Raw genomic sequence first — 16,077 nt, forward strand, 5'->3', positions numbered from 1 at the left:
GGACGCGTGTTCGAATGATTTATATTCATTAACAGGTTTACAGAAATTAATTTCAATGTTTATTTTTATTTTTCATAAACAGTTTTTTGAGTATTTTAAAATATTATAGTTTTAGTAAATAATAAATATATAATATTACAAGTATCCGTGCTCATTTATTAATAAATAAAACTTGATTTTTGAGGTGTTAATTATTTCATATAGTTGAGAAGTTTATAGCCCTCCAGTCAGTCAATGGTCACTAATTCCTACCGCGTTAACCTAACGACTTTTTGATTAACGGAAGAATATTTCACACATAATATTATAAATTGTATTATTATTTTACCGCCCTATCCGCAGAATTATCAGCATACATCGTGTGCGTTTTACGTACCAAATCCGCGGTCGTTGGCTAAGACGCGCCAACACGATTTGCATCGTACTTTTGAAAAAATGTCCTCCAAACGCGTATTATATTATTATCGTATGGGCGTGTCACGACTGTCGTCATCGCACGAATTCTAATGCGTTGTCTCTTGTCTAGTTGTCTGCAGTAATCGCGGACCCCGTCGTCCTTTCGTATTACTTTTCCCGTACTTTACATATTACAATATATTGTCTGACCGTGCAGACGTATACGGTGGGCGTCCGATGAATCCATCACGATTAAAACGTATTAATAAAACGTACTTAAAGTCTTTTGGCCCTAACCAGTATTTCAGTGTGGGTGTGCTCTTTGCGACTTCGAGTACACCAAGGATAGGTCGTTTGTACGACTGTAAAAGTACCTGACCATGACCGTAGTTAGTTTTTAGCGCACTTTGGTTTTTGCGTTGCCAGTGTAAGGCGAACTGCAAGCTCTACGATTTAATAGTTTATTATGTTTATACATCATTTGGAAATCTATATTTAAATATATAACATTTGTTGGATTTCGGAGTACCTACACTTTTATGGATCAATAAACTGCTATAGGTACCAACCAAAATATATTAAATTATAAATAGATAAAAATACAATCAGTCTCATAAAAAAGATTTTCTTTTTAAGCATTTTTATCCTTAAAAATTAGCTTTCAAGTTTTGACGAATTAGATTACATATTTGATAACTTTTTAGTACAAAATTTCCCTAATACCAATTTAATAACAACTATGTTGTTATCGAATAATATTTGAGGTTATAAAATGTTATAAAATTCATGTTTGTCGGGGAACGACCTCCCTCATTTCTCAATATCCATCGTTGAGTGTGACGCGTCGCTATAGAAGGCAATAGAATTTTCTCTCAAAAACAGCCATCTAACGACTGTTGAGTTATAGTATCTGATTTTATACAATCTGTGGCAATGATTCAATACTACTTATTAGAGTTTTTAGTTTTTTACTACTGACATCTAACTTTCAATATTGAATACAGTTAATAATTAATATTGAAGTCTGAAATAGTAGTATTAAAAATATGCACATTTTTAAGGTTTATGCTATATTAATATCGTTTACAGTATGCCGTGCAAATTATTTGACCAAAGATATTTATTTACACGTATGTTTTAGTGCTATATAATATATTAAAAAAGTTCTTATGTACCTATTAGACAAAATAGTTGTAATAATATTATGCTTCTTAAATTAATACAATTAACTGCAGTTAACTACTGTACATTTTATGTTTTAGTAAGAATCTTAAAATAATACTTAAATAAACAATACTATTTTCTTATCTTAGAAACTGGCATTTTTAGGACTATGGAAATTATCCGGTAAATTGGTTTGATGAAGTTTTAATACTTTGTAAGTTTTTTTGTAATTCGCTAATAAACTATTATAAACAAAATGTACTATTAAATATAATCATAGATGTAACCTTAATAAATGACGGGGATTGTCCGGTTATGGTATCCGTCAAGATGATACAATGCTGTGAACAACTTTTTACGAGTAACGACATGCATTGCAATGTAATAAAATAATTGATTTCTTATAACGTAAACCGGTCAAGTAAAAGTTAAATCGTTAAATTATATTAAATCTAGTTGAAACAAATCATATTAATATTTACAAATAAGGTACATTTAATTAAATAACCAATAGTCTCACCTTGTTGCATATCCACCCATCTATATTAAATACAATTCCTCTCAAGTACGTCATGTAAAAGAGACACAGGATGTGTAATTGCACTTATTTTCAAACTATTCAATAATATCGTAAAAATGCAGAATATATTAATTTTAAGTATTTTAAGATATTAGGTAAAAATAAATATTCATATTATTATATTTCAAAATAATATTTTTTATTTTACTTTTTAAAATTATTTTTTAGAAAGGGTTTTACGTTTTTTTTTATCATTGACTAGTACATAATAAATGTGTTTATTTACTTTTATGACTTTCGTGGTAATGTACAATATTGTTTTAATATTATATTAAAATTAACAGCATTTACATTTTTATGGATCGCAAAAACAGTTGGAAAGAGCCAGAAATGCTAACTTTACACTTATATATCCTAATATTGTAAGTAAACCATATATTTTATGATTTTCAATAAATTTAGAATTAACAATAAAATGTGTGATAGCAATCCTAAAAATTCTTAATCTGTAATCTTAATTTTTTATACTATTCGTTATAGATTTAAATTTAAATACCTATTATTTAAGAAAACGGTCACTTTTAGATAAAATCTTAACATTTTTCGTTAAATTGAACTTGACTCAAAGCAAAAAGTTCCAAGATTATATAAGATTGGTCTCTGATTCCGTCATTCCGATATCGACATTAATTCTAATACAGTGATATAAAATTTAAAATATAATTATAATAATTATATAATGCTATATTAAATTTTTTAGTGGAGATTGATTTACCGGACAACGGTCAAGAAATTGTTAAAACACGTGTACTTTTATTCTGATTCTTTTTTTTTTTTAGCAGTTTCTGCTGTTTTTATATTTTCATTCGAAAGTTTGTCCTTTTAAAGTACATCTATGTAAAACGTTTATCCACCATATTTTTCTATACTGTACATTTCATCAACAGAATATTAAAAGAATATTATTGAGTTTATAATTATATAGATATAATAGTAGATATTTTTAATCGTATTCATAAACAATATTTTATGTTTTGTAGTTGATTTTTCTTGATAGTGTCTATGTCTAGTTGTTTACATTATTTAAAAAATATGCTTTATATGTATTTTTTTGATTTATTTTTATTAAAGCTTGCAAATTATAGTCTATAATAATCTTTAACAGTTGGATGTTAAAACAATAAACTAGGTAGTTTTACAAAACATTTTTAATTTTATTCGTATGTTATTATTTGTCAGATAATTTAGAAAAAACGCGGTCCAAATATAAATAATTTAATTTTAGTTAATTTCCACTATCATTTAATTATTCACAAAAAAATATTATGTTATTTTCTTCAGTACCCGTATAATCGCAAAGGTAAATGTAAAGTAGCCATGACCATAACCAAAAATCAAAGTATAATATCGAAATACAAGCTAATTATACCATTCGACACGACTAAAACATTAGAAGATATTACGGCGTTACGATCAAGTGAGTGTTCAGAATGTATGCATTTTATATTTTACATTTTATTATCCGAATTAATTAAGTATATTTAAATATATTTTCAGTTAAGAGAAATAAGTTTGATGTTAATTATCTAATTTATAATTATGATTTTATGTATACAACATTATATTTTTAATATTAAAAATAATAATACCAAGAAAGTTACTCTTAATTAGTATATTAGATGTCGTCATATTGAGTGTACTCAGTGGCATATTCAATGGATGCACTTATAGCTTAAGGGGTTTCGTGGAGAGCTCAAGTTAAGCATTCTATGAAATTTCAGAAAAATTAAATACCTGTTTTCAGTGTTCTTTGGCCGTTTAAAAAAAAAGACTAAAATACTACATAACCATATGGCATCAGCATAGAAAGTTTATGAATAATCTTAGTTTTAGATTTTACGACGAATTATCAACCTCCTAAAACAAAATTCCGGTTTCAACATTGAGTTTACCTCGTCATTAGAATAAGTCATAGTAATAAATGTTTTGAATTGGAATTGAATGATAAATAATCATTAAAAACGAAAAATTATTCTGAACGGAGTCGGTCTGCTCCTCTTTATTTATATCAGATAATTTGTTGTATATTTATATTGCTATTTATAATTTTATAATAATAATACGATAGATTAAACAAATTATTTCCCAAAACAAAGAAATTGTATATTATATTATAAAGTATTTATTATAATATTATTCTATATTAAATTATCAGCTATTTCTTGTTATGAATTTATAAGTAAATAATTCAAAAACAGAAAACCCCTTCAAAGTTGAAGATATAAAAATATTATTAGTCTCGTTTGATCTAAATGTCTCCACGAAAATGAAAAATAAATTTCAAACACACCATTATTACATTAAAACCAATGCATCTATCGTTCCACTCAGAATCTAAGACTATGAAACTTTAACTATTTGCTATTAAGTATTAGCTGTTTTTTTTTTTAAATAAATCGACTATACTCAGTATAATGATAATCTACTTACTACTTAGCACTGCCGTACCTTATACATTATTTAACATATTATTATGTATATAACAAAATTTAAATATTTATAGGTGTAGGTATGTTAAAATTGTGCGAATCCCAAGATGAAGATCCATTAGATTTATGCGCGCCAGTAGATTGTCACATGAAATATCAAGGTTTCAGGAGTTTGTTCGACACTATTAAACGGCAATGCGTATCTATTCCAATATGCGATGGAAAACCAAACAATGGAAATTCATCAAACATAGTAATTGCATAAAATATTATTACTTTTCTCATGGTTATCATGTAAAATAATTTTAAGCACTATTTGATAATTTCTAGAGACTTTCTTCTAAACTAAACTTTTGTACTTATATTAATTAACATTAAAAATAATTATACCCTAAAATAGAATATTTAATAATGTATTATTCTTTTTACAATTGTACTAAGTATTACATGCAATGTTGTGCTTATGACCACTATACCGCAACTAGGTACTGGAGATGAAATAGATCAAGTTAGGGCCACAAAGTCATGTTCGGACCAATCTGTTTGATTTTAAATAAAATATATTATTAATATTTTATTTATTGGCATATTTTCAACTAATCCAACTAATAGAATAAATACCTAGTTTTGACACTGAATACAATATACGTTCAGCTTGTTAATAATATAATTTATCAGAATATATTAAATATATTATGATAAATTACAAAATTTTATTTCATATAATTCTAAAGACTAAGCTTTTGAGGCATTATATATAAAGACCAATCAAGAGTAATAATACATCATGCATTCAAAATATTTATAAAATAAATAATTTATAGTTATTTTGATTTTGGTTTTATTAAAGGTATATGATCCTTATAGCAATAAATGCACAGCTTTAACCGATCAGATATCAAAATCTGACATTGATTGTATACTTAATGAAACAGAAGACAAAAAAATAAAAAAAATAAAAACGAATAATCGGTATCAATCAAATATTCGATGTCACCATGGAAAGATGGACGAGATTAAAAGATCATGTATCTGTGACGATGGTTGGACCAGTATACAGAATTGGAATTTTCCTATTATTTCCACAGTGCCTATTCATATGTGCACTGTTCGAAATATTAAGAGTAAAACTTTTATTGGAAAAATTCTATTTAAGATAAAAAATCTTAAACCTAAAAATATCGTATCCTTTAAACAACCCTTAGTATTAATTAATTTATCCTTAAAATATCAATTTCTATTATTATAGCTAACAATAGTATCAAACAAAATATTTTTTTTTTCAAATAACAAATTTAATAATCTATACATTTTAATGAGTTATTCAAAGACCTTAAAATATATTTAAGTAAAACTTTCTGACTCACGTCTATAACTTTAGATAAAAATATCTCTGAAACTTAAATAAGTAACGTTACACCCAATTAATATTTATTTTAGAAATTATTATTAATTTTTTTTTAAATATTCCTTAATTTTTTTTTTTAGTATCGGGCAATACTCTTATCGATAATATGGTTTTTAATTATTCAAATAATAATAACCTGTTTCGTCTTGAAGTTATAACCATATTATTATATTTAGTTTAAAGAATTTCCTATATAAAACATAATATTCATAAAGCTATTTATAGTTCAAAATTAAAAAATTATATAATATTAATAAACAATCAAACTGTAAATTTAAATGCATATGATTTTTTTCTATTTTGTAGAAAAAAATTAAAATTAAAATCTGTTTGACATCATTGTTATAATTACAGTTACAACGAAAAATGATGTTGCATAATATACTTAAATATTTGGAATTTTGTGCATTATACTGTTTATATTTTCTACTCTTATTCTAATTTCTAATAAGTATATTTAACTTATTAATTATAAAAGTTTTGTAACAATCTGGTGATCTCGATTAGTTGATTACCGTCGGATTCTTTTTCTATGAATGTCGATTGTTGGGCACACTAATAATTTTAATTATTTCAAAGACTATTCTTATTTTCAATAACACTGCATCAGAAAATATGTAGGTACTACAAACTAAAAACAAACGAGTTTTCATGTACCTATTAGAAATTATAATTGATTGAAAAAAAAACATACACAATACTATGCTAAAATAATATAATATTTTGTCATTCAATTAAACAAATAAACAATTACTCTATAATATATAATATCTTATAAATATAATGACATTCAAACGCGCTTTGGCAAACATGCGACACCGCGGATATTCACTTCGCATTTTACGACAGAATAAAATACGAATTTTTCCTGTTCGTTTGTGGCATGTCCGTTCGAAATAATTCGATTGTTACGCATAACGGTTATGTAATTGTATAGCACACATCGTTAGGATTTACACAGTAAAAGGGCAATAAAATACGTTTACATGTAATCGTTAATATTAGAATAAGATTTAGATCGATTCCTATCGTGCATAATATTACAGTGATTTAGATTATAAGTAATAAGTATACAACATACGCGTTGCCCGTAATAGTTAAGGTGGTGTGATGTAACCAATAATAAGTAGGTATAATAATAACCCTCTTCTAAGTGTCGGAAAAATATCGACCAAAGTGTCCCTTTGGTGTTGCTCCATCGGATCGAATAATTGATCGTTGTCGGAGGCGGCGTTCTTTGAAGGAAAAACAAAAACGTAGAGCGTCTCAAAGGGTTCATTCAAATCACCACCCCTATCGTCTCGAGGCGTGTTTAATGTGAAAACAAAACGTGTGTTTAAGACTACAAATGACACGGTGATTGTCGGTCTCGGTGAGATTACGCCGAAAAACGTACCGAATATAATGCGTAGGTACGAGTAGGAATATAAACACACGAATCGAGCGGAGTTCGAGGTTTTGTATATAAACTTAATATAATAATTATTGCGTTTGACGAAACTAACTTTTTAATGTTTAGTTACAGATATTAATGCGTCGTAGCTGCAGGTTTCGTCGTGTGACTTTTGAATTTTCTTCTTCCGAAATCGTGATAACTGTGTTTTGAATACGATCACGTACTGCGACGTATAATTAATACCGAAGGTGTAGGTACTACAATAGTATAATAATTATAGTGCTCGAATTTGTATAAAATTGCAAATTTTTTTTACTGTTGACTTACAATAACTCTGATTTAATATGTCGACATTTTGTAGTGCATAGATTCTATAAAATATAGGTTATTATTTTTGTTTGCATATTTTTTTGTATGCTATTGGGTAATGATTAATAGGTATTCGATTTACCTATACAAATTTCTAAATACTTGCATAAAAGTTACATGTTATATTAAACAATTATAAATACATATCGGGTTGTAATATACTGAGTAAATATTTTACAAATTTCGTGTTCATAAAATATATTAAAATATGTCCGTAGGTACTCTACAATATTTTTTGACGTATACAAATCCGGAACCTATATTGATAACTGAGTAATAAGTATAACTGTTTACGGAGAGGCACGAGCTAAGCTGACAATAACCTGACCCACAAACGAATTTGGTACGTTTTTGGAACCTATATAATATCATTTTGTATATACAATATAAAATACAATAAATACGACGAATTATTTAAATGCCAATAAAGCGCCTACGAATATTCGTATCGTGAACAATTTGTTTTATATATAGGGCAGGTCCATAAAATGTTGTTTATAGTATATTGTTTCTGCATATTAACGTTTTCTTAAAAATAAAAGATTTCATTTTCGCTGTAGGTTAAGTCGTTCGGGCACTATATACGCAGTGCACCTCATCATATTATTGTACGCTGTCGGACTGCAGTGACACATATATTTGATGGTGTGTATAGGTACATATTATTGCAGTTATAATATATTGTCCTAAAGTACTATATGTATATGCATTATAACTATATTGCAGTTATAATATATTGTCCTAAAGTACTATATGTATATGCATACATTATAGCGCTTGTGATGACCTTGCTGCGTGAATGCAATTATCGGTAATGACGAGTGTTTAAGTTATCACCAAAGTGTGCTTGAATATATTATAATGACATTGGTTCAAAACGAAGAAAACCCGCGTATTTATAGGCGGGCATAAATCATGTATTTTATCGATTTCAATATACGCGTATGTGTGTATGTGTGTGTAATGTAATATCGGTGGACGATGTGTGCAAATACGACGTATGAAAACGTAATAAATACGCTACACGGGTACTACAAACACTCTCTCACATACACACGAACGCACGTTAATACAGAGTGTTTCATAAAATAAACAGTAATCGACATAGTTTGTTCTTTTGATTTAGTGAAACTATTCTGAATTTCTAATTTTCAGAAATCGTTTGAAAATAATAATTGAGCGCCTTATGATATTTTCAAATACACAAAACGTGGCGTTGCAAATAATAAATATATTTTAAATTGTACCTATTTATAAGACAAACGATCTGCAATAATAAAATTAAGTGTTATAATGAGGCAATAAGCATAATACTATATGTAAATAGTATATTAATATGTTATATGACTTAGATACACATAAATAAAGCAGCCACTAACGATGACATTTTATAAAAATATTTGACAATATAATAGGACTAACTATAGTTTAGGATAATATTCAGAGTTAAAAAAGATTTAAGTCTATATGTACACAATGTTCTCTTCATCCTGTTAATAGGATTACTAGGAATATTGTGTCAATAGCATTGTTATAGATAATATTTTGTATTGTTTTCTAAATACGCGGTTTAGCAACGAGCGTGGCAACAAAATGTATCATATTTTATTTATGTTTTCAATAATTGTATCAAGAATTCTGAATACTAGCTTTAAGTCCAATAATTATAGTAAAAACTAAAATTCCACGTCTTAGTGAGAAATAATGATTTAGGCTTATGGAATCAGTGATTTTGACCAGCAATTTATCATTTAGGTGTATATATATTATATATACATCTACTATAAATCCGTCCGATAAAACAACACAACATTTTACATTATGCGATTCGTTGAATAAATAAAATGTAATATTATTATTATACTTATACTATAATAACTTGAGAAAAAAATCCCACGAATTGATTTAAATAGTTGTAGGTGAACAATAAAATTAAATGATTTAACTATGTAGTTTGTACCATACACACATTATAGATAGTAGTTACTATAAAATATCATAATCAAATCTATTCATAAGGATTCCCATGAGCAATAATTTATAACTGACGGAAAAAGGAATGGTTTTTTTCTAATTTTGCGGAATAATACATTATTAAAGAAATAAAAGATAAATAAACATGCTTAGAAAATTAATTTTTATAAAGTATACGTTAATAATAATAATTATTATAAATTATCGTTTTCAAAACTAAAACATACATACCTATAAATTATTTATAAATAAATAATTATAATTAAAATTTATTTATTTATAAATTATTCAGTCCAAAGCTCAGATTTCGAGGGACGAGGTCACAGTTTACAGGGAACATGCTTATATTACACACACACCGCAACCATACGTATATTATATTATATAATATCTATTTTAATATTATGTACACGTCATGTATAGGTTTTCATATTATATATTATATTCAGTGAAGTTTTTGATTATTTGCAAAGTAGCTGTTATTGTGAGGACACCTGTCACCAATGCGCGATCGAACAATCCATGTATATATATATATACGACCACACGAACTTCTCACACAAAGTACAATCATATTGTACTTATGGAGGCGTTACTGTATATAATATTATGCCCTCGCACTCCAGCAGGACGAGAGGGTCTCTGGAGAGCGTCCACGTCGAACGTGTTTACATATCATATATAATACTTGAAAACGGAAAAAAAGTGATGAAGTGCTCCCGGGGGTACGATTCGAACACGTTCTTTTTGTTATTTTATATAATGCTGTGTTTTTTTTTCTTTTTTTGAGCAGCGTTTATGTACAATAATATGTGTGTGTGTGTATCATTTATTATTGTACCGCAACAGCAGACCGACCGACGACCGCGGCGCCGGTCAATGGAGCTCGTGACCACTAGGTTTTTTTCTTCTTTTTTTTTTTTTTTTGCTTATCGACGAGAGTACATCGTAATAATAATAATAATAATAGTAATCTGTCGTTTTCATTATTGCAAGACTGCAGGAATGATCGATACAATAATTGTATTCACGCGCCCTAATGTATAAAATACATAAAATCCTTGTATTTTACAACGATGTGAGTACAATGTACATTATTATATTTTATGTTTAATGCTGTTGGATGTGATCAATGATCGTATAAAACCGTAAATCATATTACAATATTATATCTTTTTGCGCACGTCTCCGTCTCGACATATTATTGAAAAAAAACCGCTTAACACCATGAAATATTTTGTGACAGTATTAATTCGCATAGGTAGGTACAAGTTTATGATAGGTATGTATGACTGTCGAAAAAACGGAGCTACTATTCTCGAGTTCGGCGTAAAAAATTGATTTAGCTATCGAATGAATGTTACATTTAACGCATCTAAAGTATGTATCTATATGTTAAGTACTTAATATTTGTAATATGCTTGCAATATTCAGAATATATTATAATACATACAAATACTTTTGAAACATTATAACAATTATGTAAATGAGTTGACGATTTTATGTAACTGTCACATAATCTATAATATATTATATTGCCAAGTGGCCAAGTATATGTAATATTTATATAGGTAAATATAACCTATAACTAGTATAAAAAATATATATTGTTTATAATTATTTATTTAGCGGAGTTTTGTTAGAATGACCTCAAATTTTCTGGGAAGGTCTGAGGGAAGTTTATGAACACGTCTTTGTTTTTAATTTTATGGAATTCCGAATGAAATTATTTTTAGTTACACATATTGGTACAATACAATTTGAATTGTGGTATTACGTGTCTTGTTTCGTTGCAAGTTGAATTGCTATTGCTATATAACGGGTTTAGATATCTTTTGCTGCCAATCTCGTTTTCTTTTATATTAGAATGAGCTAGGTAGTATTCAGCAGAACTGAATAATGTTTCCTTTTTCTCTTCCGTATTGTAAAAATTGTATGCAATTGCAATGTAGGTATAAATAGACGTGATTATGTTAGCAGCATATAAATAGTAATAGCTATAGCCCTATAGGTTTCAAATATCATATACCTATTATGATGTACTATTTAGTATACGAGAATAATAAATTGATCGCTGCAACCTTTGAACTTCTTACTTCCATAATTCCTTAAGCATATAATTTATATTTGAGGCTATAAGACATTTTTTTTTTAATACTATAGGTTAATTAGCAGTTACAGCAGTATAGATGCAATTTTATAGTACTTTTTTATCGATTACATTCTAATTGCAAACTGAAGTCTATATTTTAATTTTCAATAACCGGATACACTAGTAAAAAATACTTTTCTTCGTCCGATCATCAAAATCATAGTAATAATACTTTTCCTAAGCAATAAATTATTTTCAACCATGCTCTAAAATATTGAATATTATTTTTTATTTAATTATTTTTCATATTCATAGTGAAAATTAAAATCTTACTACATTATCACCTATAAAAATAATTTTTTGGTAACCTGCTATTAGTTATCAAAAAGTTTGTCTGTTTTTCCCTGGGTACAATGAAGTTCAAATTTAATGAATTCAGTGCCTGTAGATGGAGAGTTACACTCGACACCTACCTGTTGTGCTATAATAGTTACCTATATATCTGACGGGTTATTTTTTGTAATGCAGTGCATAATTATAAAAATGTATTTAAATAGTTTATGATTTTTATATTTTTTAAGCAACTAAATATCGTACTAGTAATAAGCACATAATCCACCCATTATATCGTATTCATGTATACCTATCTATATGAACAATCATGAAAATTATACAATGTATAATAAATGATTCGACAACAATTAGAAGCTAGTTATAATAAATCTATTTTTATGAATTACAATCACAATTATTATTTATGATAATTTGTTATTTTGTTTATATCATACCGTAAATATATTTACACAAATAAAGGTGTCTTGACAATAATAATTATTACAAATTCATGCAAGTCATTATTAGTTTATAATTTAATTAGATATTTTCATTGAGTGACTTTCAAATGTACGTTTTCATTTAGATGACTATAATTGAATAATTAATGTCTACGCAATGCCATAAATATAAATATTCATTAAAAATCAAAACAAATAAAATAATATTTATCTGCTTGTATACATAGTTATAGATATATTAGAAATATTATTATTATACAATATTAAATTACTTAACCAAAAAAAGAAATTTGTAGAACACTGCAGAATATAATTATATTACCTAGGCGTATCCTTAAATATAGTTATTTACACTTCTGCACATATAAATGTTTAATCTACTGAATTTAATTGATTATTGATTATAAACATGCTATAGTATTTTTAATAAATATTCACAATAATATACGGCAACTATACCTACCTATACCTATATATTATGCATTTACCTAAGTAAATATTTTGTGATGATCGTATTTCAATTATACACCTAATATCATACAAGATTTCAATAACTATTTTTCAAAACGCGTACCTACCTATAATAAATAGATTGTACCTACTTATAGATGTAATCAAAATTTTAGCATAGCCATTTCAGAAAAAAATCTGTTTATGGAAATTATTAATTTTATCTATTAAGTATAGGTACCAATGTATTTTAAACATAAAATAAAATAAATAAATTTATAATAGCTGGTATATACGCCCTGATCTAAATAATATATTACGTACCTATTATTCAAACTGACAGTCAGTGTTGAATCCTGACAACATCTCTGGGGGTGAGAGTCCACTTTGTTATTCACTGGTTAATGGTGTTACAGTCAGTAGATAGTTCCTATACTGGCAATGCGGTATAAAAATATAAAATTGATGTAAATAAACTATATTTTATTGAACACCACTATATAAGTGAGGTAATTGAACGAGTATTGTGAATTTGATAAATAGATAATATATTTTGTTGAAAGTTGTATTTTTCAGGGGATGCGAAAAAAATTTCAGGGCATTCGCCCCCCCCCCCTCTGAAGTATACTTGGATTCAACACTGTTGACAGCAGTGAACACTATTATAATATATGATATTATAACTATGTTGTATTATCTATCTAATAATAGTAGTATAATATATAATATAGAGCATATATAAATAGGTATTTTGATACATTTTTATATTCTATACATAATATATGTATAATATATATTATAGATATGTCTGAATTCGCATAAGGATATTATATTTTAGTAGGTGTATAATATTGTAAATTTTTAATCACTTCGTCATGGGTGTGGTTTAAAGATAATTAATAATTATATTTATCGCGATTCACGGTGATATTATATATATGCCATAATCATGCCCGCTAAATAAGTTAATATGTTATATAGGTAATTGTGTCCGGATCCGTTTAATACTCAAATATAATATGGTTAACCTTAACACAACCATATATATAAAATATTAAATAACACATATATAACAACACGTTTGGGATCTTCATACAGAAGCGAGTAGAGATGCTGGAACGAGTGTAACATAAGTTTTGGCGTTTTGTAAGTTACACAATATATTAATATAGGTATTATTATAATTGCTTGTCCTCTACAGTCTACATGGCTGCACTCCAGTATAAAAATATAATATATTATTGGTGTATCTTATTTAGTTGAACGAAAATAGACATACTGCGAGGGACGCGGCTATTAGGTTCATATTGAAGGATTCTTGAATCATTTGTAATTATAAATGTATAATATATAATTCGTTTTAAGTTACCTCAACGTTCAACTCGACAGACTATATAGCTATTTCGTTTTATGTCTCACAAGGCCACTACATGCCACCACTAATTACTCATTGCAAACGAACCGACACTATGGCGATCATTAATGTCAAACACCAATGCGGACCCTAATTTCACATTCTATAATTATTATGTCTAATTTTTATGTTCTTTCGTTTTTTTTCTCTATTTTTATTGTCACCATTGTGCAATCCTATTGCAGCGTTTCTGAATCTGTGGGCTGCAAGTTAATTTTTAGTAAGTTTTGAGAATTGTATTAATTGTATAAATCTTAAGATATTTATGATATTATTTATTTAGTAGGTATATAAACATAATAATTATTAGTTGTTTCTGCAGTCATCAGGATACAAGTACACACTTCGTATACGTCTCAATATTAAGAATACACATTTTGTAAAATTATAGGTATTTATTACAAACATATATATAAACTTTATTATATGAATAATTAATAAGTTTAGTAAATGCATAATAAACCGACTTTGATTTTTTAGAATTACTTTCTGTAAGTGTAAAATTAATAATCATGTTAAAAAAATCACGCTCAAGTGTTTAAACAGACCTAAGTAAACATGAGTTTTGCCACCCTTTACTATACTTACTAAATAATAAATCGAATATTTTTTTTTATCTATAATACAAAAATGTTAAATGCCGTCTTAGAAAAATGCCACCCTAGGCGTGGGCCCTAACCCCCTTTGCCAAGCCTATTTAACATTTTATTTTTTTAGTCAAACTCGATATCGTATAACCATCATCTCATTATTATATTGTCATTATCTTATCTCGACTACAGCTGTAGTCTATTAAAATACTATACCTACATAACAACACTGCAGATTGGAATATAAAAATATGCTTTAGGATAATAGGTAGAACGTTTATCAAGAGCGACGTAGGTACCTATACATTTATATAATGTTCGTTATAGCGATTATATAATAGGTATATTATGCTTGCGATAACTGACCATGACATATTATAATATCTGTACCGACATAGGTAATATGTATAGGTATAGAAACGTTTGATTTTTAGTTATTATAATAGGTATAAGAATTATACAATACACAAAAACTCATGTTAAATAGCACCCCCCTGTCAACGCTTGCTATTTGACATACAATATTCACCCCTGTAGCAAATCGTAGGTTAGGTTATTGTATTACGATATATATTATTATTTATATATTATATTATATTATAAATTCACATCCGCATAAAATTCAATCGGCAGCGTGACGATCGAACGATATTCTGTTTGTTTTCAGCCGATTGACATATAATATATTAATCAAATTCGTTTAATGCATTATATATATCGATCTCATTATCATTATAACGTAATATACCTAAGCGTATATTTATATATCACATAACGCGAGTCTTGTTCTGTATATACATATAGTTATATAAGATATTGTGTGCATGCATATATCGATATATAATATCTATTATAGACCCTTCCTTTTTTTTTTTTTAATTGTTTATATTCAACGGTGAAGAGACGAAACAATCGCCTGTTTGCATATTACAACAACAACAACAATAATAATAATAATAATAATAATAATAATAAAAATATAACAATTACGAGTACCTTAGGTAGTTTGCACACGGGCGCA

The 16,077-nt window shown here is 27.3% G+C and overlaps 1 protein-coding gene across 3 annotated transcripts; it reads left to right on the top strand.

The window, feature by feature from the left end:
- Positions 1-1,258: 1,258 nt before the first annotated feature.
- LOC126550930 (uncharacterized) lies at positions 1,259-6,219 on the top strand. Of its 3 annotated transcripts, none has more exons than XM_050203519.1 (8): positions 1,259-1,526; positions 1,726-1,774; positions 1,841-1,941; positions 2,425-2,502; positions 3,422-3,563; positions 4,650-4,822; positions 5,420-5,752; positions 6,058-6,219. In XM_050203519.1, exons 1-8 carry the CDS (start codon positions 1,443-1,445, stop codon positions 6,133-6,135), a joined length of 1,038 nt encoding a protein of 345 aa, XP_050059476.1. In that variant the 5' UTR covers positions 1,259-1,442; the 3' UTR covers positions 6,136-6,219. The 3 variants fall into 3 exon arrangements, with proteins under 3 accessions (XP_050059476.1, XP_050059475.1, XP_050059477.1); XM_050203518.1 differs by having other exon boundaries at positions 1,278-1,526; positions 3,422-3,557; positions 4,644-4,822; positions 6,058-6,211; XM_050203520.1 differs by having other exon boundaries at positions 1,434-1,526; positions 1,710-1,774; positions 3,422-3,557; positions 4,644-4,822; positions 6,058-6,209.
- The last annotated feature ends 9,858 nt before the right edge of the window (positions 6,220-16,077 follow it).

This window comes from Aphis gossypii, chromosome 3, assembly GCF_020184175.1.
Source record: "Aphis gossypii isolate Hap1 chromosome 3, ASM2018417v2, whole genome shotgun sequence".
Classification (NCBI taxonomy): Eukaryota; Metazoa; Arthropoda; class Insecta; order Hemiptera; family Aphididae; genus Aphis; species Aphis gossypii.

What these genes read in the sequence shown, in the direction of transcription:
- LOC126550930 (XM_050203519.1), top strand. Translation starts at nt 1,443, where the DNA reads ATGCACATTTTTAAGGTTTATGCTATATTAATATCGTTTACAGTATGC. An exon ending in CCAAAGATATTTATTTACAC is followed by an intron (nt 1,527 to 1,725) that starts GTATGTTTTAGT and finishes TGGCATTTTTAG; the next exon opens with GACTATGGAAATTATCCGGT. An exon ending in TGATGAAGTTTTAATACTTT is followed by an intron (nt 1,775 to 1,840) that starts GTAAGTTTTTTT and finishes ATATAATCATAG; the next exon opens with ATGTAACCTTAATAAATGAC.